Consider the following 23,550-nt stretch of genomic DNA (forward strand, 5'->3'; position numbering starts at 1 on the left):
TAGAAAATAGAGTCTGTGATTCCCTATTATTATATTAACATCATCGATTTGAACACTAGTCAGAATATCCATTCCTCTAGTTTTCAGATGATGCAGTAATTTGAAAAGGTATATTCATGGTAAGAAAAAAAAAATGGTGCTCTTTTAGTATTACTGCAACCCACATACTTCAGTGGCAAAACTATCAGAATCTTATTGGAACCCCCTATTTGACATGCTCCATGATTTTCTTAAACAAAATTCCTCTTAGAAACAGCCGTTTGTGCTAATTTTTAAAAAAGTATAATTCATGATAGAACAGAATAATAAATAATGCATTTGATAGCCATGTGATACTCTTTGGAAAATCAAACAAGTCTTTGGATACTAATCATAGTTGTCATGGCCTTAGCATTCATTCATCTTTTAGTAATTGAAATTTTAGTAAAGCAAGTGTTAACTGGTCTGTTGTACTTATAAACTTCAGTTTACCGGTGTATCGACTAGACAGGCTTTTGGTTGAAGGTGGTAAGGCATACAGATCATGATAAGTCTCTCTTATTTCTAGAATGGAGACAGGTTTTCTCTGCTGCCCAACTCATAATGTTGTGTTTTATATTAGATGTTATAAATGAAAGGATTTATTATATCTCCAAACATTATTGAGTGTTGAAGTATCTTTTGGCCTTATGAGTCTCAGGGATCTTGTTGCTTTACAGAAGGAAATTGGGTCATAGTATATTTTCACTAAAAACTGCATATATTTCTACAAAGGGAAATAATGCCTGAATATGAACCCATAAAGAGTGGTTAAATAATCTTTTTTAAATGAAGCTTAATAATAAACTAAGCTGCTTATACAATAGCAAACATACACATACTTTTTAATATTTTAGCCTTTTTCCAACTAATAGGCGTATGTGGAATGTATGCTATATTAATCCTAAGGCTATAAAAATTAACCTTCATTTAGGGACCTTATATTTTTGTAGGGAAAAAGGTAACATACACTAATAGAAAATATAGAAAAGAAGAATTCATGTGTAAGAAGAGAATGGAGTTGTATTGGCTGGGGTGCATTGGTACTAGTACACAATGTGGTGAATGTTTGTGTTACTCAGCTTTTTATCACTGTGAAAAAAAACTGAAAAAAATAAACATAGAAGAAGAAAGTTTTATTTTATTGAACAGTTAAAAGTTGACTGCTTCCATGACAGAAACAAAATGGCAAAAGGGTATGACAGAGGAAAACTGCTTAGTCATGCAGTCGTGAAATCGAAACACCTAGGAGGAGCCAGGGACAAGATATAGTCCCCAAGGGCACACCTCCACTGACCCACTTCTTCACCTAGATTCATATACTCCAGTTTCTACCACTTCCCTATAGTCCATTGGGATTATTAATTCATTAATGGCGTAATCCACTGATGAGGCTAGTGCCCTCATGGTGTAATCAATTACTTCCCCAAAGCCCCATTTCTGAACATTGCTGCATTGGCAAATAAGCCTTTAATATGTAAGCTTTGGGGGACATTTTAGATTCAAAGAATAATATTGCGAAGAGTCATTTTTGGACAGAGAGATGATTTTCCATTCAGACTGTCCTTTATTTACTGATCAACTTCAGGCATGCAATAGTGTGGATTATAGTGATCTGGGGACAGAGATGGCCAGCATAAATCACTTCAGGAAACCACTAGCAGTTAAGTTTGTCATGGAAATAGGGTACGAGAAGGGAGGAACTGTAAAGTCCAAGTTGGAAAGATTGGATACTATCTTGAAGATCCTTGCAAATCAGGTGGAGAAGCTAGAGCAAACAATTTGAATATTAACCAGTAAAATGAACGAATATTATATTGTGTCCATGGGACTTTCACATCTCTGGACTTCTGTTTCCCTGTCTCACAAATGAAGGGTTTTACTTGATAATTTCTAAAGCTGTTTCTAGCTCTAATGTTTTATATTTCTCTGAATTATTATATATTAATATTTTCTGATAATCATTTACTGAACATAAATTTATAGAAATGCTGCATTGATTCCTGCAGTTTATTACCCCAGTGAAAGGGAGCCGGCAACCCAGAATTGGCTAAACTCAAGGAGTGAGCATTCTGGTGGAAACTGGCGTTGCTAGAACAGTCACTTATTGCTGATTTAAATATCGTCTGGAAAGCTTTATGGCAGGTAAGTAAAGGATTGTATCAGGAACATTAGATGCTAATAAAACATGAGTAAAACCTGGAGACTGGGAGTGAACTTGGTCAACAGATTAGTGTTCTATTATTTCTCTAACCAAATACTACAAACTTAGTCACTTAGAACAGCACTAATTTTTTTACTGTATAGTTCTGTAGGTCTCAAGTTTATTCCAGGTGTCATTGGGTCAAAACAAAGGACTGAGCAGAGCTGCATTCTTTTCTGGAAGATCTAGAGCAGAATCACTGTCCCAATCTTTTCCAGCTTCCTATATTTCTTGGCTCATGGACTCTTCTGTCTTTAAAACCAGCAACATACATCTGATTGACCTTTGTTCCCTAGTCCTATCTCCATCTGACTACAGCTAGGAATAATCCTCTGATTTTAAGGACATGTATGATTAGATGAACTCCATTTGGATAATTCACAATATGGCAGAAGCATTTTCAAAGAGAAAGCATGTGGTGAGTTAAGAAACCCAAGCATATCTGGAATCCTAGCAGAACTACCTTAATCTCTTCCAAGGGCATTTCCCTAATAATCTAATGACATTCCACTTAAGTTCCCTTCACCCTTCACCATTACCTCACTGGGGACCAGACTTCCAATTCTGTGAACCCTTGGGGTATACACCAAACCATATCTAAACCATAGAACCTTCATATGGAAGAGTCGTCTCTGATTTTAAAAACTGAATCCTGGCAGCAGTGGGGAGAGGACAAAGAGATATCTGTTCCTTAGAAGGTAGCACGTTGAGCTTGTGTTTCTTGAAGCTAAAATAACACAAATGAGCATGTTGATGAACTCTTATATATTCAGCCTAAAAGCAATACCCAGTTTTCTTTGGGGTTCCCAAGAAATAGATTTATGAAGTCTAATGAAAGGATTGGCTCTGCTTCCTGTGCCTTTAATGTAAGAGTGGGCCATTAACTTGTGTGCTTGTTCAAGAATAACTTGTAATGCAGAGGAGCTGGCGAATAGATGGAGCCTAGTAAATTGAAAGATTCTTCTGATGGAACAGGGAAATAGAGATTTATTGTTCAGTCAATTCCAATTACACAGTTGTGTTGCAGAGGAAAGCAGCTAAACAGGATGTTCGCTTATAACACTACCAAGGTAGAATCAACCCAAAGGAGATGGTGTCAGAGTGGTGTTCAATGCCCGAGCTTCTACCCAGTGAGTCATTTGTGTGAAATATCTTGACACAGATAGAATCGTGGTGCCCACACTGTATCTGATCACAGAAATGTTAATGCAGAAAAGCAAGCTGGCTTTGATCTTCATGGGATTACAGACTGGGGAATAAAACAAGGGGGTGTATTTTTAAAGGTCATCTCTACTACTTATGAGAAAACAGAATTTCACATCCCATGCATCTGTGAGACTGTATATCAAGAATGGAGAATGAGTACATTCTGAGGAAAACTGCAAGTTGTTTTTCATGTGTGAAAATTTGATGCTTAAAAAAATATTTTTCTGAAAGAGTTTAGCATCCTCATTACTTGTTCCTTCTATGTGTAGTTGATAATATCTAACACCCACTGTGGTGCATGAAAAGGAAGAACCTTCTATCCCCTACTTTATGTGTTAATGATGTGGCATAATTTTTCAGAAATGCCACAGAATTTCAAATGTGACTTCTTTCTTAACTTGCAAATAGAGTTGACAACAGTGGAATATGTCCTATAAGCAAACCTAGGAAGATTATCTTTTGAATGAATGTCCCTAGAATTCACAGCAAATCACAGAAGTAGGAGAACCCACAGGCAAGAGGCTGGTTCTCTGAAGTCACACAGCAGATTGGTTGCACTGCTAGGAGTACAGCCATCGTCACCTGACTCCCAGTTACTCTCTTTCTAGTCCAGCACAGCTGCCTCCTAAGTTTAATAGTCTATGACTCACAATCCAAATCTATGGTGACATATAATATTTTACTTTGATTCTAAATCAACAAACCACTTTTAGAAGTGCTTACACTGCTGCATTACTTTTTATGCTATTAAATTCTTCAAGTAGAGTCTTATTTCTAGAACTTCAATAAGATTAACCAGAGGAGTCATTTATTTGTTATTATGACATATTTATTGGGTACTTTCTGAGTGGCAAGCTGTTTTCTAGAGGGTGAGGGTGCAGGTATTAATCAAACAGAATATTTCCTTAAAGAGTTCATATTCCTGTAGGGGAGAGATAACAAGTAAATAAATAGGTAAACAAGTTTAACAGGTAATTTGAATCCAATTAAATTGTACAGAGAGAAATGAGGCATGATAAAAGGTAGAGAGAGAGGTCTGGTTGGAGTGGAGCGTTGGTTGCTGTTTTACATCCAATAGTTTGGGAAAGTCTTCTAAGAGGATGATATTTGATCAAAGACATCAAGAACGGGAGGGAATGAGCTGGGTGTGGTAAAACAGGCCTTTAATCCCAGCTACTTGGGAGCTTGAGGCAGGAGGATCACAAGCACAAGGCCAGTCCCTATAACTTAGCAAAACCTTGTCTCAAAATGAAAAATAAAAAGGATTGAGGATATAGGAGGGCGGGGGGAGAGTGAGAGTGAGGAGGGAGGAGAGAGAGAGAGAGAGAGAGAGAGAGAGAGAGAGAGAGAGAGAGAGAGAACCTAAATTCAATCCACAGTACCACCCAAAAAAATCAAACAAATAAATATATAAATAAAAATTGAGGGAATGATGAGCATTTTAGATGGAGGGAAACACAAGTTTTAGCATCCCAAAAGAGAAGACCATGCCTGCCAACCTGCCAGCCAGTATTTGTAAGAAAGAGTAACTTAGCCAAGGTGGGCTACAGCCCTCCTGGTCAATTCTAAGGAAAATGAGAAAAGGAAATGGCAGGGAAATGACAGGGACCCTGATCATCACATGGGACTCAGACACATACCTGGAAGGAGACAAAAAGCATTGTGTCATATAATCAGATTTACATTAAGGGTCACTCTGGCAGCTTGGTGCAGAATAGACCATATAGACTGTGGCAGTAATCTTGACTAACTGGAAGTGAGAATTGTTTGGACTCAGTATGTATAGTAGGTATTGGAGAAGGTAGAAGGAAGTATGGTATTCTACATATATTTTCATGGTAACATCATTAAGTTGTATAAATAGATTAGATGAGGAACAAGTAGACTCAAAGATGACCCATATTTTTAGACTGAACAATGTGAAGAATGAACACATCTTTTTTACTGAGATACCAGGAGACACTGAGAAAAGTAATTTTGTTTCCATTTCTGTTATTCTGAGGGAAAAGGAGAAAAGATCATCAAGAATTTGGTTTTGGGTCTTTTATATTTGAACCATCCAGGAAGTTAACTGAGAAAATAATTGTGTATTTGAGTCTGGGGTTCACGGACAGTGTCTAGACTTGGTGTAGATTTAGGAGTCAGCAGATACAACTTTAAATCTTTGAGATGATGTGACATCACTTAAGTTGATGCCTTAAGCCTAGGACCAATATTTTGATGCCATGGAGAGAAACAGGAGCTTTTAAAACATTTCTTGCACAAAGTGGAGAGAGGAAGCTAGGAGGAGAACCAAAGGAGAATTCTTGAGGTAGAAAGAGGACCAAAGTAGAATGATGTCTGGAAATGAAGTGGAAAATGTACTTCAGGAGAAAGTGAGTGATCCAGTTATCTGTACTGTTGGGTCAACTCTCATAAGAACTAAAAATTGGACCACTGGATTTAGTCTTTGAAAGAGGTGAACTTGACAGAAACGGTTCTCATCAGTCTTTTACGCTGTTTGTTCCCATTTGCTTCACTTTGCTTTTGTCAAAGTGTAGAGGTCACAAATGTAATGATCCAGGGCTCTGGAGTTTTACTGTCCACAGTTAAATCCTACTTCCATATTTGCTAGTGTTTTGAGCTTGGACAATTTAACTTTATTTGCTTTGGTTTCTTCTTTTGAAAGGAAGGAAGTGATGTTTTCTGCCTCATAGGGTTTGGGGAAGATTGGATAAGTTAAGCACTTAGCACAGTGTCTGTCACATAGTAAATGGCCAATAATTGTTTAATGATCAAAAATGCTCCAGCCTTACATGTTATTCTAGCCATAATATATTGCGTCATTTTAAAGATGTGTTTGAGTTGGACGTGTTATTTTCTGACTTTTGTATTATTGTTCTTCTTTTTCTTTTCCTCCTCCTTTTCCTCCCCTTCCTCCTCCTCCTCCTCCTTCTCCTTTTCCTTCTCCTTCTTCTTTTTTTGGTCAGTTTTCATCCTTATATGAACTGAGTGTACTGTGATTGATTTACTTCCACCTAGTTTTCCCAATCACAGGTTTCTAAGAAACCATATCTTACTCATATCTTAGAAACTATGCAAAGTTAGGCACTTTTGACATTTGGGGCTTGAGATATCTGTATTCCCATGCTTATTGGAGTACTATTCACAATAACTAAAATAGGGACTCATACTAAATGACCACAATGAAGAATGGATAAAGAAAATGTGGTATATATACATGAAGTACTATTCAACTATAAAATGAATGAAATGCTGTAATTTGTGAAAATATGGATGCACCTGGAGGACATTATTTTATATGAAATAAACCAGGCACAGAAAGACACATATTCGTATTATGCATGATCTCACTCACATGTGGAATATAAAGAACTGATATCATAGCCATAAAGAGTAAAATAGGTGTTGCCAGAGGCTGGGGAGGGGCTGGTGCCTGGAGATGGGATGGGGACAGATTTGCTTAACCAGGTACAAAATTACAGTTAGATAGAAAGAATACATTTTGGTATTTCATCGTGCACTCAGGCAAATATAGTTAACATTATTGTATGGATGATTTCAAAATAGCTGAAAGTAAGGATTATCAACATTCTTGCCACAAAGAAGTGATATAAATATATGTGGTGAGGGATGTGCTCAGTTTCACAATTTGGTTAGTATACAATGTATACATTTCAAAATATTACACTGTGCCCCACAAATGTGTACACTTATTGTGTCTCAAATAAAAACAAAATAAAATGATAAGATGAATAAATTAAAAAGTAAGTAAATGAAGTCGTTTCTGAATACTCTGATGGGTGAGTGATTGGCATGGCACCTATAGTCATTCTAATAATGTAATGAAGATGAGATAGAATCTTAATTACTAGAATTTACTATAAATTTATTTTTAATCTCCTAATGTTCTTTATTCATTACTACATTCCCCTCCTCTATGGAGTATTGCACATGTATAAACCCTTGTAATTTTCATACCTGTGTATGAACTAGTTGTCATCCTGGACAAATGGGTTTAAGGTCGATGGCCTTGCCTATGGTGGCATTTCTGTGGACAGTACCTCCTTTTGTATTTCTGGGACAGAGAACTTCAAATGATATCTTATATTTAGTTGTTTCCATACTTAGTTCATGAAGTTCAAATAATGGTGCCTTTATCACTTTCAGAAGTACCTTCATGAATTAGGAGAAAAGCCAATTAGATACTTGTTTCCTTTATCTTCCTTGAAATATATGAATAAAAGTAACCATGTACAAAGCTGAAATAGAGCAAAACTGTGTTTATTGGATTCTTTTTTTTTTTTTTTTTTTTTTTTAGAGATCTGAAGTGATTTTACTTTTATTTCCTTCACTTTAAGCCAATCATGAAATTTCACAGTGATTTCTGGGGTGGGGGCAGAAGAAAGGTGGTGTTCAGAATTGGGGCTGTGGCCCAGGTGGCCTGAGAAGGTGCAGGCAGGGCAACCCTCACTGGGGCAGCTGGAGGAGCACGGACTGCCCTGCCGGCAGGTAGGTGATGTTTCGAGAGAGTGAGAGCTGGTATGCAATGTCCTTGGTGGCTTCCAGCTTGCACAGCTCAATCAGGCCATCACCTGCAGTGGCCAGGAAGTTGGCAATCAGCTCGACTGCCTTGGAGTCACCCTCAGCAGAGATGATGGCTGCCTTCTTCTGCTGTTCAGCCTTTTCCACCACAAATCTGGCCCTCTCTGCTTCCTGCTGAGCCACCTGTTTGGCTTCCACCGCTTCTGTGAACTCCTTCCCAAAGGTCAGTTGGGTCAAGGACACGTCATCCAGGATGAGCCCAAAGGTTGCTGCTCGCTCCGTGAGGTCATCGCTCACTTGCCTGGAAACCAGCTCTCTCTGGGTAATCAGTTCTCCAGCATCAAAGCGAGCTACCACTGACTTGAGGATCTCTGTGGTGATGGATGGCAGCACACGTTCATCATAGTCTTCCCCAATGCTGATGAAGATTCGAGGAAGCTGGCTAGCAATGGGTCGGAAAAGGATGCGCAGTGTGATGTTGACATTCTGCAAATCTTTGCTACCAGTGATGACTGGCACCATTACGTGGTCGAGAGCGACAATCAAAGATAATTGGTTTCTGAACCCAAGGAATGAGAAAGTGAGTTCCTTCCCCTACCACAATGTCCTGTACGCCTCGGAATTGGTCAAAGATGACAGCTCTGTGCCCAGCGTCCACATTATATAAGGCAGAGTTCACCACGCCTCCTGCAACAGCTAAGGCCAGGCCAAACTTGCCAATGGATTCAAACACTTTGGCAGCCATGTTTCCTTCTGCTGGACCCACTCACACCTGCTTACACTCTGACCTCCACATGAATTCCCCAACCATACATACTGCCTATTGGATTCTTAAAATGCAGGATTGCAAATCCAAATCAGGCTCTGGACTGGAAGGATTGTGTTAAGCACCAACTCCATTAGCAAGCAGTGTATTGCAAAAGCCGTGTCCATGGGCAGAATGAGCTCTGAGCAAATATCAGTTCCATTCATAAATGGCAGTACCTGAATCTCACCTTTCTCATGTGGTTGTTGTCTAAGTGATAAAGAAATACCTTCAGCCTTTTAGTGGGCTTCATGGGGTTTAGCAGGTTTCTAGTGAAGAGTCTATGTCCAGACTTCCCACCTAGTTTGTCTCCTTGGAACTCTCAGTGTGTGTAGCCTGTGCCACACCACAGTCCATTGGGTAACACATTTTCCTGAGTAGGAGTAAGAGACAAGACAAACACAATGGAAACCAGATGTTGCAGAAGTCCAATTCTATTGTTGTCATACAATAATTTATTCAGATATTACCAAGTCCCCAGAATGTGTGCCATCACACATCACGGTACTTGGTTCTCCGTGCTTGTAATTATGCAAATAAACAAGATACCAAAGGACAGAGAGTTGAGAGGGTCTGACTTTGAGTACTTCATGTTATAAATCCTCAAACAGGTACAGAAAAGTGAGCTGACTTTCATAGGATCCCACAAAACAGAGAATGGATATTTCCAATATTCTAGAGCAGAAAGCATGCAAGTCCATCTATGCACGTGGGTGTTTACTCCTACATAGACATTTAGATAACATATTATTTTCAGCCCTTACCAATAAGGTCCTTGTCTCTCTCTGAACTCTTTCACCCATCTACAAATACAAGAGTCTTTTCCTTAATCTGACTCCTTAATTCTGGTCGAACTGATGCATAACAAAATCACCAGGACGAATTCTCATGTCTTCACACATAATCCTCTCACTTCACTGTGCTTTTTACTTACTGCTCTTTTTGCAGACCTGTACAGTGGGCACTATAACTTCCCACTTCCCCAGTCTTTTCTCTCTTAATATCATTTACTTCTGATTCCCTCCTCACTCTCTAATTGTAGCATCACCCTTCCCCTTTAACCTTGGAATCTACCTCCCATCTCATTTGAGTTGATGCACACATTTTTTTTTCCCCTGGCACTTGTCACATTCAATACTCTATAGCAATTATGGTGAACTGTGTAAATTCCATTTCCTGTGCTAGACTAGAAACTTGTTAATTGTAGAGAGCATGTTTGCATGTGCTTCCATTTCTGGATTTCCCGTTACATCAAACATTTGATACTTGATATAGGTTATGCACTCAGCAGATGATTGCTGAACAAATGAAGACAAATGAGAAAAAGTCAAACCTTCTACATTCTTCTGAAAAATTTAGTGACTATAGTTACCAGGACGACCAGACCATAGTTATTTTGCCATTTTTACCTTCCACTTTCTGTCCTAAATAAAATCAGAACCAAACCGCATATTTCTAAAGATCAAAGGAATGAGTATAAAGGACAACGGGTTACATTAATTATGTTCGATTTTATTTCTGACTGCTGTGTGCATGATTCTGCTGTTGTCTGAGCAGCAATACCCTTTGTTCTTTTATGAGTTCTGGGGAAAAATGAGTTTTCCACAATACAAAGATCTGGAAATTTGTTTGAAATGAAGGATTGGAAGGTATTGTAGAGATTAATAAACAAAATATCTGGATTCTAATGTCTTTCTGTACCCCTCTCTACTTATGTGACTTTGAACATGTTCTTGCCTCAGTTTGTGCTCTAGTCTCCCTAGCTGTGGCACGCAGGAGCTTAACTAGTTTATTTCCAGTGCCTCTTCCCACCAAGCATACTAGACTGGGATTTTAGGTAGCAGGGTGATAATCCCTTTTGATGACATGTTGCCCAGCATTCAGCTCTTCATTGCCCCACTATCATGATCTCGAGCACCTGATTATTCATACATTTTTGAGTATATGAATTGCATAAAACTGTTCAATGATGGTGAAAATTGAATCCTAAATACTCTGTCAGATGTATATGTAATGAAACCTGTTCAGGATCTCATTAGAGTGTCAAATGATATGTGAAATATGCACTAAGTGAAAAAGACTTGGGACATTATGATAAGTCAGTAATATAATTTGATTTTTATGGGTTAAAGATGATGGTATAGTAAGAGCTCTGGGTACATGAGACCTGGAGTTAGAGTATATAGCACTGTGTCTAGGAAAGGGAGCCACTGAGGATGTGTTGTTGCTCACTCCCGTGTTTCCAAGGTCACGAAATCGACTGTTCACTCACCACTGGAAACAAGGTCTCGCTTTAGACCCTCTATTCAAGTCATCCTGACTCCTCACCCACTCTGTTATGTTTATATTGATGCAAATATTATTATTCTTTTACCACAAAGAGAAATATGTTTACTTTAGAAAAGGTAACCAGAATCCTCCAGTTTCTCATTAGAGAAAATAAAAAACACTTACCTCACATAAACTCACTTCAGAAAATGTGAATGTTACACTGTTCCCCAAACCACTTTCTTCTTTGAATGCCAGCTGACCACAGCAGCTTTCCTCACCTCCTACTTCCAGGGCCCCAGACCCTTCCATCTGTTGGGCTGGAACATGGAATGGGGCTGACCATCAGCAAACAGAGAGAGCCTTGTTCTCATGCTGGTATCTGAACCTAGATTCTGGTTCTACCACTCAGTAGCTCTGTGAGTGCTGGAGGATATTGCATTTCTCTAGATCCAAATCTTCTTTTGGGTAAGAGAAATAAGCATTTTTACTTTTTAACATGACTAGAATTACAAGAAAGAACACATCTGGAACATCTAGCACCAAGCGGCCACCTATTAGGTGCAGGTTTTCTTTCCTTCCTGTACATGTCCAGGGTCCCTAAAGCACTGCTTTATTTCTGCTATGCAACCACTAAGAGGTCTTTCACTGCACAAGTGAGGAGGGGAAATGGTCTTTAGCATTCACTCCATACTATACCAAACTTAGTGACAAATCAGGTTATTATATAGTGATCTGCAGCATTGCCGTGTCAGTGTATTTACATGTTTCTCCTGCTTCTATTGTTCCAAAGCTTCCTGCATAATATAGAGTAGAAGAAAGAATCCTTAAGTGGGATCCTGCAGACATGGTTTCTAATTTTGACTCTCAGAATCTACTCTTTGATCCATGCGTGGTCATTTTCTCTACATATTTAAGTTACATTCCTTTTCCCATGGTCTCTCTGGAGCTGTATAGATTGTTTTGGTCTATTCACTTATGCTTTAGATACTGAATATTCAGAAACTGAAGACCATCTTCTTCTGTGTCTCCTTCTTTTCCAGAATTTCATTAGCCCTGAAACAGGAACCATGAAACATTTCTGAGTCTGGCTGACCTAGAGGTCCTTTAAGTGCCAGTCTCTTTCTTGGTAATAATTCAGTGCATTCACCTGTTATCATACAGTTCACAAAGTATCTTCATTTGTCACTTAGTCCTGAAGTTCCACCATAAACCCTGAAGATGGGAATTCTTGTACACATTTTAGAAGTGAAGAAACAGGCTGAGAGGTGATTTGTCCAAGTATTGCAATTAGAGCTACATAGGCTAGATTTCAAGTAGCATCCTTCTCCAAACCAAAGTCCAGGTTTGAAAATGTAAATCCCAAGTTAGGATCTTGGTGCACTCATTAGTCACTAAATAATTTTTTTTTTTTTAGTGCATGACAATGAAATGGAAATTTCAAGCGTTTTCTTAAGCCTGTAGAATCTACTTTTCCATCATTTTCTAAAATTACCCTTTGTGTTCATGGGTTCTGTATGTGTGGATTCAACTAACTGCACATTGAAAATATTTTCTTTAAAAAAACGCATGTTATTTAACATGTACAGACTTGTATTTTGTCATTATTCCCTAAACAATACAGAATAAAAACTATGTTTTAGATATAAATGCTAAAAACATAGCATTTATATCTTAGGTGTTATAAATAATCTAGAAATTATTTAAAATATATGAGAGGATGTACCTAGTTTATATGTAAATACTATGCCATTTTAAATGATGACAGAGCATCCACAGGATTTGGAATCTGTGGGGGTCCTGGACTGATCCCCTGTTGATCCCAAGGCATGACTATTTATAACTTTAATTCATGGTAAAACTCAAAGTACATTTCACTTCAGTATAGAAATTCACTGTTGCCATTGGCTTTTACAGAGCTTCAGAGTAAATTTTTTCTTCATTGTGAACAGCAAAAGAGATCCACTTGCAATTTCAGTATACATTCTTCTGAGCTTTGTCTTGGTAGGCAGTCCATGGCAAAGAAAGTACATTCATTTTAATAAGCAGCCTTGACTTTTTCCCACTTTCTTTAATGAAATTCCATCCCATGCTTACTAATATACTGAGTTTGTCAGTGCACGTCCCTGCCGTTACTCAAAAATGTAAGGAAATAGCATGGTGTAGAAAGAACACTGGACTAGATGTCAGAAGAGCATTCCTCAATCTCCTCTTCCAACAGTTATTTGACTTTGGCAAATCACTCACTTTGCTTCTATGAACATCTGGTTCACCTTCTATATGACATTACCTTAGATCATTTCTAAGATTCTTTTCCATCATGGTAAATTCTCCAGCATGTTATACTTACAAATTTATTTTACTACTGTCCTTCCTTTTTTAAAAAAAAACAAGGAAATACCTACTGCAGATAAGGTTAGGAGGCTGTACTTACTCCACAGAATTTTTGTTAAGCACTGCCTTTGTGAAATGTAATGAAAGCATGATAAATTAAGAGGGATACATTCCAGAAGTGAAAACTGTTACTGAGTAAAGACATGGCATTTTGAAAGTGCAGGTTCTAATGGGAAAGGGGAGCCACAGAATCTGTTGTGCACGGAGCTGATAGCAGTAGGAATTAAATTGAGAAGAGGGTGATTTGGGTTGAGTGTGGAGGTATCCACAGTATATGCACAGATCCATGCACAGATGTAACATGCACTCACCCCTTTGCAGGATGTCCTGACTAAGTGTTGCTCTTTCTACTTCAGCCAACAAGATAAAAACATCAAAATTAAGAAGATTTGTACATTTGAGAAGGAACTCCATAAAGCAGATAGGAAAATCATATATACCAATATTGTTGATTCAATATGAGTATAATTCTGAGTAATAAGCTTCTCTCTCCTGTTGTGTGTGACTTTCTGCTGCACAGGATTTGGGATATTTTCATTCTTGAATTTCCACCAAAGAGAATTCCACCATAGTTGGAGTTCAGTAGTAATTGATGCATGAACTGAGTTGCCACATGCTTACCTAAGACTAAGAAAGAAGGAAGACAGTTTTCTTATATAGAATCACTAGCAGATTTTTAAAAATGAGCTACCAAGGACAATATAGAACCTCCAGGAAAGAATTGACAGCCTGGATCTGCAATTTGCCTGACCTGACAATTAAAAGAACTCATTGCTGTGTCAGCCCGCCAGATGGATCTTCTCCTCGAAATGTAACGTGCCGCTCTTCTGAATGCAATTCAAGTGCAAGCTTCCTTTTCCCCACTTCATGTTTGTTGAGTTTGGGAAAGAAGCAGTTTTATTTGAACTAAACCCACTCATTTCAAGTGTGTTTAATGACAGCAGTATGTGACAGATAAAATAAAATCCTACGGCCTCAATTCGATGTTTGTTTTCATTTCAGACCTTAGTAAAAGGAGACAGAGAAGATATAATAGCATGGCTCAAATGGAGGGATTGAAAAGAAATGATTGATTATCATAAACTTAGCAGTTTTTCTCCAGGGAAATTTGGGAAGTCAAATAACATGAGCAATAGTTTTAGTAGTAGTTGAGATTTCTGTACAGCACAGCAGTTTGCAGAGTCATTTTAGGTTCATTGTCACATCAAGTCTGTGAGTTTTTCTGGCCAGAAATTATCGGCCCAGTGTTATGCACAGGTTGAGTGAGTTGTACCAAGTCCTGCCTTTGAAGTCCTGCCTTAGAGCTGGGCCTCATGCCTGGTCCTGTTGATTTTGAACTCAATGGTTATTTCAATGCTCTGTGCAGCCTCTCCAGTCCAGTGTGGTACACTGGGGCATATCACAGGCACTCTGTCCTTTAGCTTTATTAATGCATATATATACATGGAGTATGTGAATAAATGATCTTCCCAACTGATTCCAGCAGTCAGAAGTATATGGAGTGAACTGGGCACAGCAGTGCACATCTATAATTTGGGTGGCTCTGGAGGCAGAGGCAGGAGGATCATGAATTCAAAGCCAGCCTCAGCAACTTAGTGAGACCTTGCCTAAAAATAAAAAAATAAAAAAATTTAAAAAGAACTGGGGAGGTAGCTCAGTGGCTAAGTGTTTCTGGGTTCAATCCCTGGTATTAAAACAAACAAACAAACAAAAAATAACTCATATGGAAGTGAAATATAAAAACTTTCCCTCATCACCACCTCAGTTCCTCCCACTCAAAAAGACAGTCTAATTCTTTGTTGTACATCTTCCTAATCACTGTATATTACATACTGGATGTATATATAAAGGGTATCACATATTGTTTCTTATTCACTCTTTTCCTTTGTTTTCATATTCATAAAAAAGAATTTGACATGTATTTTTTAAACACTCGTAAGCATTCCTTCTATAAATGTACCATTACTTATCCTTTTGTACGGGTGGATTCATCTTTTCCTTATTATAAACAGTGTTAACATGAGCTTCCTTGCTTGTGTTGGTGTAGATGTGCAAGTGGAATTACACAGTCGCAAACGTTAGAATCTTCACATTGGCTCATGGTATCAATCCAGGCATACAGGCTTCCACTTAGTTGCTTGGGGATGTGTTGTTTAGACCAACTCAGACACTTCTCTAAACATACACTTGTGGCCAGGAGAGTAAATGTTGGGGAGGTTATTTTCCATGGCACTGTGGTTTGGATAGAGGCACTTACTATGAAAGAAGGTAGGGTATTCTTATAATAGTTTTGTTTATTTAAAACAACCACCACTCTTCGGTGAGATAGAACAAGGCACTTAATGCAATAAAAATATCTACCATAATTAAAAATGCAAATGTAGAAATGCACTAAAAAATACCTTTTGCTTATTCTTTGTTAAGAAATAATGTTATACCTAATTAGGCTTTGAAATATATAACTGAATTCTCAGTAGTGATTATATGATATGAAGGTCCTGAGAATAGAGTCCACTCTCAAGCCATCCTGACTGTTTCTGCCTTTCCCAGATGGTCATATTGAAGGCAATTAAGAGGTGCCAAAAATCTGAAAATTTGGGTACATGAGAGAACAGAGCTAGTCTGAATAGTTTTTTTATGAAGTATAGATTACAGCAGACCATTGTCAAGATAGTTCCAAAATCACAGATAATATGTGATGCTTTGCAAGCAAGAGACACAAGCTCTCACCCCTATCCTTCTACTTTATTTTTTATTTGTCCTGTTAATAGATGTAGTCATTTTTAAAACCATAATATACCAGTGTGGTTCAGAATCATGTTTGTCTTCGTCCTTTTAGAATAAAGAAATTGTTTCTCAGGTCTCTTTTAGTTAGGTCCTTTCAGGTTGCAGGAAGCCAAGATGGGCTTAAAGTCACCTTAGATGACTTTGGATGATGAGAATTTATGGGAAGCAGACAAAGAGGAAAAAGAAGTACAGAAACCATGTCAGCATCTGGACAACCTGGTTTCAGGAAGACTTGGAATATTGTGGAAGACAACAGTAGCTAATTTTGTCAAAACGTAATAAATAAACATACAGTGTTTCCTTGTCTAGTGCTGGACAAGGATGGAACTTAGCTCAGTTTTTTCTTCTGTTTACTCTTGCTGCTCCTTGGTGATTCTTTCTCTTTATTCTTCTTCTGGACATTAGGATGTTCATGATCTTCTATCCTCTGCTACCTCAAGGCTTCTTCCTACCTCGCAGTGGCCTTTGCTCCAGTCCCTCGCTGCTCCCAGTTATTCTTTCTCTTGCACTCAAATGCCCAAAGCAGTAGGTCTGTATTTTAGCTGGTTCTTCTCCAGTACAAATTGGGAAGGAATTCTTCCTCCAGCACAACTCATGGGCATCTGGTCAGGTTTTGGTTCAATCTCTGATCCAATTAGTTGTGGCTGAAGTTCAGAATTACCTGTTACAGCACTGTGGCAATGTATTTATTAAAACAAACAAGGTTTTGAGGCTCTTTGCTTACATAGTGCTGTGAGTATGGGAGAGGGTCAACATTTTAAGTGCTCCTCTATCATTGTGTATTTCTTAAACTCAGCTAAGCAGAAGATTTTGAAGATGTAGTCTTCAACTCAACATGGTCAAGATGCCTTCAGGGGAATTAGATAGTTTTTGACATGACTTTAACCAGCAGTGGAGCTTCATATAAGTTTAGCTTTTATCTCTAAGTTCAGTTTTTCGATCTTTTGAATACATTTTTTTCTAAACCAAAGAAGAAGATAGATTAAGATAAGAGGAGAACCAAAGTTAATTTCTCACTACATTTGTCCCCGAGGAAAAGTGAGACATGCTCAGGAGAAGGCGTTTGTGGAGTGGTAGATTCCAGTGAGTATGGAGAAGGATGTGAATTAGAGAACAAAGCTCTGGAGGAGGTAGCTGGGACTGCCATCAAGAACATGAGTGGAAGCATTTGCTTAGCATGGAGATTAGATATGTCTTCCTTGATTCCTGGAGAAAGGACGAATACATCTGTAGAAAAAAAGGTAGGTAGAAGATACTAACCAGAGGAAAGCAATCATCCCACATAGCCTCATTTTCCTCAAAAGAGGAAGGGATGTTGTTTGTGGATAAAGGGCATGGAGGAGGAGGATCCAGCAGCATTCAGGTGGACCCCTGGTATGTGATACATTGATGTAGGAAGAGATTGTGGTGTATTTCCAAAACTCAGCGTGAAACCAGCTGATGAGTTCTGCATTGCATTTCTTGACTTTCTCTAAATCTGTATAAATCCACTCCTACAAACAAACAAAGATCAAAAAGCAAGAACACTGCAAGTTACTTTGAGTTAAAGGTTAGCAGAGAGTCTGTGTAAAACAAGGGAACAAGGTTACCTTAGTTTTAAGTACTGTGACTTCTTTGCTCACATGCAGGAGCCAGTGTGAAATGCAGGATGCATCAGACAGATGAGCCTAACGTGTCAGCCCTGTGACTGACAAAAGCACGTAGATGCCAGCTTTGGGCCAAGGGAATGGATGACTGCTTTACTTCTATTGACAGAGGCCAGCGCTGTCACTTACAGTCCTTTCCTAGCATGAGGCTGCCCCATATGAATTGGGAGTTTGCAGAAACAGAGAAAAGCATGATCTTGCAGGCAGCAGGTTCAAGCAGAACTGTGAAGGGGTCTGAGGCAGACCTGCCCTGAGGTTTTCCCCAGTTTCTCTAATCAGTTAAATCTCTGAGGAATGATGGGGAGGCGCAGACAGATGTCCACTGTTCCTCCATGGATCACCCTTCTGGATGCAGCAACTGAGAAGCAGGAAATGAACTTCACCTCTTCATTTAATGATGGCAGATTCAAGGTCTATATCTAGGGGTCTAGCCTCCTTTCTGGAATAGCCATTAGGTTTCATGGATGGCATGATGGTGGAATAACTAGATTTCTCATGAAGGCAAGTAGATTCCAGAAGGCTAAGCATTCATGGTTAAAATAGGACCATAGTGTGCAGGTTATGCCAATAGATGTGGAGGTGGGGCGAGTAGTGCTGCTAAGTAGTGAGTATTTCTGAGCAGATGTGAATGGTCACAGTGATAGGGAAGATGGAGGGCTTATGATGTCAGGGTGAACCAGATAGCTCAGGCTTCCCCGAAGTTTCCCCAGATGTTTGCCATAGATTAGAGATCATTCTTCTCGATTTCCTACTGCCTCTCTTGACCTCTAGATCCTTGTTCCACTAGTTTGCTTTCTGGTTTTAAGACTGTTTATCTGTAAAACCGTTGAGTAGCTGTCTTGCATTTTTTATTTGTGTAAAGCAGTGTGTACCTCATCTTAAGATTTATACAAAGTTCACTTGAGCCTGCTTGAACAGCAGTAGCACATCACAGTCTTGTTCCCTGGCCTGCAGTGTTTTGTGTCTACTTAAGAAATTTTAAAGTGAGTCGTAATATAGTTGTTTTGGCTGATCCCAACACTGAAAGGGGTGCTTCAATCTCTTGGCATAGTTAGTTAACATTGTAAAGTGAGCATCTTCCCATAGGACCGTGATTAATAAAGGCCATTACTAAAGGTTTGCATTTCAAGCAATGTTCACCTCTGAATGACTCTTTGAGGAGTATCACAGCAAGTTTTGTGTTTTTCCTTTATGAATGATAAAATCATTATCTAGAGTGGTTTATTAGAAGCTTGTGTACTGAAGTCTTAGTTCTCTTGACTCTTCTTCACTGTAGGTACACATGGATGAACACACCTCTTCATACACAACACACCTCTGAGGATATGAACATACCCCTTCGTAAATAAACACACTACGAAGACATGATGAGCAGACTCCTGTTCAAAACACAAACATTCTTTCAAAGTGTCAATATATATAAAAGGTATGAATTAGCAGTATATATTCGGCTAACACGTTCTCTACAAATTTCTAAGTAGGATTAACACAGCAATGAGCACATTACAAAATATTTGTGAGATATTATTAGGGCTTGTGAGCCCCTTTATTCTATTTCTGTCCCTTTCAAGCTGGTATTTCTAACAGTTTTAAAAAATCCCAAATAGGATTTTTGTTGGTTCATAAACATATTCTTCAATGCATATTGTATTTTACTGTGGTACAGAAATTTAGAGAACCAAATAGAATAAATAATAATGAAATAAATGAAAATAATGAAATAATGAAAAAAATTGACTATTTTGTGACTCAAATAGAACTTCTACTAGGCCTCAAAGTTGTTTTTATGAACATTTACCCTTAGAAAATACATGAAAGTTCTTTCATTCCAAAACTTTCAAACTCTTATGGATGGTGGCAGGACATACATTTATTCTCCATCTACCTCCAGGTGATGGTGTGGTTAGCTGTGGAGCATGACCCAGGCCTTGGAGTGAAGGAATTTGGGAACAGTGTTTAGTTCTTAGCACATAGGTGGGGAAGCATGGTTTTCTAGTGAAATTAATAAGAATTTTCATTTGATGAGAACATGGATTAACAAGCTTTAACTTTATATTTTCAGTAGCTCTCAACTATCTAATGTTTTTGATGAGGAAAAATTAGAAAATTACACAATTATGTTTCTTTTCACTCCTCCCTTGCAGGATTGTAAGACAATATAACAAGGCTTACACCATGATTCGTTTTCCTAATAAGTATGTGAGAATTTCCCAGGTCATTTGATATGTCACAGGACTTGATTTTCACATGTGAGAGCAGGGCTTAGCAAACCACTTTTCTGAGATTACATGTGATTTTATACATAAGGTTATGGTTTTTGAAGATTCTCATGAATGAGGACTATGTTATCCTTTGAACTGTGTCATCCTCTAGCTTTATTAGCTATTTCATATCACCTCACTATGTAACTCATATTTTTAAATAAAATCTCCACTCTGATCAGCCCAAGCTCTGTTGAATGAATGTCTTGGAGAAATCTCGGTCTCATCTCCAAAATATGCTGTGCATGTTGCTTTTGATTCCTCTACCTCCCTACCTGCACTGTCACCCACACTGGATGTTTCTGCTCAGTGGAAGAAGCCACACTCTCTCACTACACAAATTACACCAAGATTGCTACTAACCATATTTGAAAAACTCACAATAATGGTATGCCTGAGTCATGTCTTTTTAAATATGGTGCTGTGGGGTATGATTAGTCAGCAACATTTATTTAATGCCCATAAGCTCAGAGCAAGTCTTAGATGGTAAAGAAGGGGAGAAAGGAGTTCGAAAACAAATAGACTGTCATCTTGAGAAGAGCTTATAGTATCTTTATGAGTACAGAGAACAGATAAAAAGGGATTAGGAAAACTTAAAAGCAAAATCCCAATGAGTGCAAATTGGCCTGGTACAAACAGAGCTATATAAATGCAAAGAGGATGCAAATTATAAAAACTTGAAGTTCATTGTTTAAAACTGCTATCTTTGATTTTCATAATACTTTTGCTGTAAGAATTGTTAGAGCTCAGAACTCCATACAATTCAGTGAGGAAAATTTCCTGGTTAAATTGTATCATTTAGAGATGCAAACCTAACTCTTAGCATTATATGGGCTTTTGAAAGTTGATGCTGTAAAACTTTATGAGTTCCTATTAAATTTTTTTTCATCATCATTATAGCTTGTTATATAACCTTGAACAAACTAATCTCACTATACCTCAGTTTCCACATCTTTAAAATGGACTTGGTAATAATACCTATCTCATGGGATTATTAGGAGCATTAAAGATATCATACAGTATTATTTCTATTCTTTGAAGCATCTCTGTTTTTGCAGTTCAGTTTCTTTGAGATTGGAGTGCATCCTATAATTGAAAATAAATCACTGTGTCAAAGATTAGCACCACTTCTTTCTTAGTGGTAAACAAACAAACAAAACCAATTGTGCATCTCATGATCAAAGACATCACATAAAATGTATAAAGTTCTTCAAACAGTGTCTGTTACATAGTAGGTGTTATGAAGTTACTATTACCATCATTGACTGAATTCCATGTTTATAGTTTGTGAAGCATCTGCTTCTAATATCATTGATTTCTGTACTATGAGGCAGAATATATTTATGATTTCTGGTCTTTGAGAAAGTAGATCCTGAATGACTTGCCAGAGATCACAGAAATAGAACACCTAGGTTATAAACTCAACTTGGTTTTTTTTTTTTTTTTTTTTTTTTTTTTCCTATCTCTCCTGTTTTGTTTGTTTTTTTGGGGTTTTTTTTTTCTTTTTTTTTTTTTTTGGTTCCAGGGATTGAAACTGGGGCACTTAGGCATTGAGCTACATCTCCATTTTTTAGTTTGAAACAGGGTCTCACCAAGTTGCTTAGGGCCTCACTATGTTTCTGAAGCTAGCCTTGAACTTGAGATTCTCCTGCCTTAGCCTCCCAAGTTATTGGAATTATAGGCATGCACCACTATGCCTAGCTCAGCTTGCTTTTTCTCTTCATTTTTGACACCACTAATTGAGTTCTACTTTGTTATGTGAACTCTGGGTCTTAGGTAATTCAAGCATACAAGGTTCTTTATCTGACTTACCTTAAACAGAGTAGAGGTTGAGGAAATGTGAAGATATAATCCATCAAATAAACTCAGAGTGAAACAGGATAGACTGAGCCTCAGGGGGTGTCATGCCAGGTCATGCCAGACTCCTCTGAGGAGTTCACTTCTGAAGTGACACCTCAAGGTCAAGTTGAGAACTTGCAGTATAATAGTGTATGTCTTGCAATGCAGGAAGGAGCTCCAGTCTTTAAAGGAATTGGAATGAGCTGAGGTAAGCCAGGGAAATACAAGTCTCTGGTTCTAGAAGAGGGAGTAGATACCATTTACTTTAGGATTCAGAGAGCAAATGCTAGATTTTTTGAGTTCTCCCCCACCCCTGCCCCATCCTCCTATCACGGATTGAACCCAGGAGTGCTTAACATCTCAGCAACATTCCTAATCCTTTTTTATGTTGAGACAGGGTCTCGCCAGGTTGCTTAGGGTCTCCCTAAATTGCTGAGGCTGGCCTTGAACTTGCAATCCTCTTGTCTCAGCCTCCTGAGTCACTGGGATTACAGGCATGCCCAATTAAGTCCAGCAATTTGAGCATTCTTTACCACAATGTAGAAATTTGTTTTTTAGGTACTATAGAGAAATTCATGTATCCAGGAAGGAGATGTCAGCCATGGATTGTTTTCATCCTCCTTTCCAGATGAGTACACTGAAGATTGAGGATATGAAAAAATTGCTCCCTTGTTTTCCAATGTCATATAGTGCTAGTAATATCTAGTTGAGGCACATACCTACTCCTAGGTGTCAGTTTTAGAGGGATTTTTAAATCTTAAAACCTTCTAAGCGGAAATTTCCAATACTACGAATCCTTAAGTGGTAACTCTTCATACTTGTTTGAATTGTTCCAGGAAAGAAATCATTAGTGTTTTATTTCCACTTCTGTGGTTCTTTGGTATTGGCTGTCTTGACATCAGCTGTTTAGAAATATCAATTCTGTCTTGAAATAGCCCATCAAATAGTGATGCATACAAAGCCAAGAGTTTACGTGTTCTTCTTCTCATATATATCAACACCTATTTAATCTGAATATGTAAAAAACTGGTGATCTCTTTATTTCCAATGAGGACTTTCAGCAGCAGAAATTAGTGTATGGCCTAGCCCTTACCTATAACCCCACCCTGGCTTCAGTGATGACAAGAATCTGCATTAGATGTCATTAAATGATATTGACTAGGGAGAGGGCATGCTTTCGGCATGCTATCTTCATGATCTTATTCACTTCTTTTACTGGACTCCATTTCTTTTTTGTAAAATGTGGATGTTAAAATAGATGAATTTCTAAACTCTATGATTTATGATAACATTATCAGTTTACCTACTAAGGAGCTTCCTGTTAATTGGTCATTTGCAGCAAGTAGTTCAGCTTCACTTAGAATTTTGAATAAGATTTCATTTTCATTAGGCTTCAGCAAACATCATTGAGCATCTTGTAGTTATTAGGTTCCACTATAGAACTATAAGCATCTGAGAGGTTAAGCTACAGTGAAAAAGATAGTTGGGTAACTTGGATTTTTTTTTACATTAACTTTTTTGACATATAATTAGCTTACCTTTCAATGCACCAACTCTAATTATTTTTAAAAGTGCTGT

At 38.1% G+C, this 23,550-nt stretch overlaps 2 protein-coding genes across 9 annotated transcripts in view; one reads left to right on the top strand and one right to left on the bottom strand.

The window, feature by feature from the left end:
- Lpp (LIM domain containing preferred translocation partner in lipoma) overlaps positions 1 to 23,550 on the top strand; it is a 651,895-nt gene that overhangs the window by 334,956 nt on the left and 293,389 nt on the right. The gene's annotated exons all lie outside the window — the stretch shown is intronic.
- On the bottom strand, positions 7,898 to 8,773 carry LOC124992441 (prohibitin 1-like). Its single transcript, XM_047563193.1, is given in 2 exon segments — positions 7,898 to 8,491; positions 8,493 to 8,773. Coding segments are annotated over 2 exon segments (819 nt in total). The 5' UTR covers positions 8,718 to 8,773.

This window comes from Sciurus carolinensis, chromosome 9, assembly GCF_902686445.1.
Source record: "Sciurus carolinensis chromosome 9, mSciCar1.2, whole genome shotgun sequence".
NCBI lineage: Eukaryota > Metazoa > Chordata > Mammalia > Rodentia > Sciuridae > Sciurus > Sciurus carolinensis.